General features: G+C 51.0%; 1 protein-coding gene across 2 annotated transcripts in view; it reads right to left on the minus strand.

The window, feature by feature from the left end:
* Positions 1 to 918, minus strand: part of DHX33 (DEAH (Asp-Glu-Ala-His) box polypeptide 33) — a 34,485-nt gene that overhangs the window by 20,548 nt on the left and 13,019 nt on the right. For both annotated transcript variants that reach the window (XM_011958412.1, XM_011958411.1), the window contains one exon: positions 413 to 583. In XM_011958412.1, the coding sequence (XP_011813802.1) occupies positions 413 to 583 (171 nt within the window). The remainder of the gene's footprint in view (positions 1 to 412; positions 584 to 918) is intronic.

Genomic DNA, 918 nt, shown 5'->3' on the forward strand with positions numbered 1-918 from the left:
AGAGTCGCCCTCTGTCGCCCAGGCTGGAGTGCAGTGGCGCGATCTCGGCTCAATGCAACCTCCACCTCCTGGGTTCAGGCGATTCTCCTGCCTCAGCCTCCCAAGTAGCTGAGACTACAGGCGCCCGCTATCATGCCTGGATAATTTCTGTATTTTTGTGGAGATGGGGTTTCACCATGTTGGCCAAGCTGGTCTTGAACTCCTGACCTCAGGTGACCTGCCCGCCTTGGCCTCCCAAAGTGCTGGGATTATAGGCATGAGCCACCATGCCTGGCCTCCTTATTCATGTTGATGACACAACTCACAAAGTTGTTTTTTTATTGAGTAGCTTTGCTTTTTAAGGCTCAATGTTCTCACTACCAACTGCAAGATAAAAGAGAACTTTTTGGGAATTTGCCCCCCAACACCATACCTGGTGGATCTGGAAGACTGAGACAAGCGCGGCGTGCAGGTAATCATTCTGAGGCTGTTTGGTATAAAACACTTGGATCGGATGCTGCCGACCCTCTAGGTAGAGGACGGGGGCGCCATTGAAATACTGAGAGAACAGGTCCACATCCATCGTAGCTGACATCACAATCACCTGCATGAGAGAACAAAGAGGACCAGAAACAAACATTGGGACAGCCTTTCCATGTCCCTCTCAAGCCCCAAAAGCAGATGATTGAGGCCTGTGCCACCTCCATTATAGCAAACTTTCTTCCAAGGCTCTGAGCAGAACAGGCAGAGGAAAACACCCTGCTAAAGCACACAGGCCAGTTTCCTTTCCTTTTTGTTTTTGTTTTTTTTTTGAGATGGAGTTTCGCCAGGCACGGTGGCTCACGCCTGTAATCCCAGCACTTTGGGAGGCCGAGACGGGTGGATCACGAGATCAGGAGATCGAGACCATCCTGGCTAACACGGTGAAACCCCGTCTCT

Source organism: Colobus angolensis, unplaced genomic scaffold (assembly GCF_000951035.1).
Source record: "Colobus angolensis palliatus isolate OR3802 unplaced genomic scaffold, Cang.pa_1.0 Scaffold47, whole genome shotgun sequence".
NCBI classification, from domain to species: domain Eukaryota; kingdom Metazoa; phylum Chordata; class Mammalia; order Primates; family Cercopithecidae; genus Colobus; species Colobus angolensis.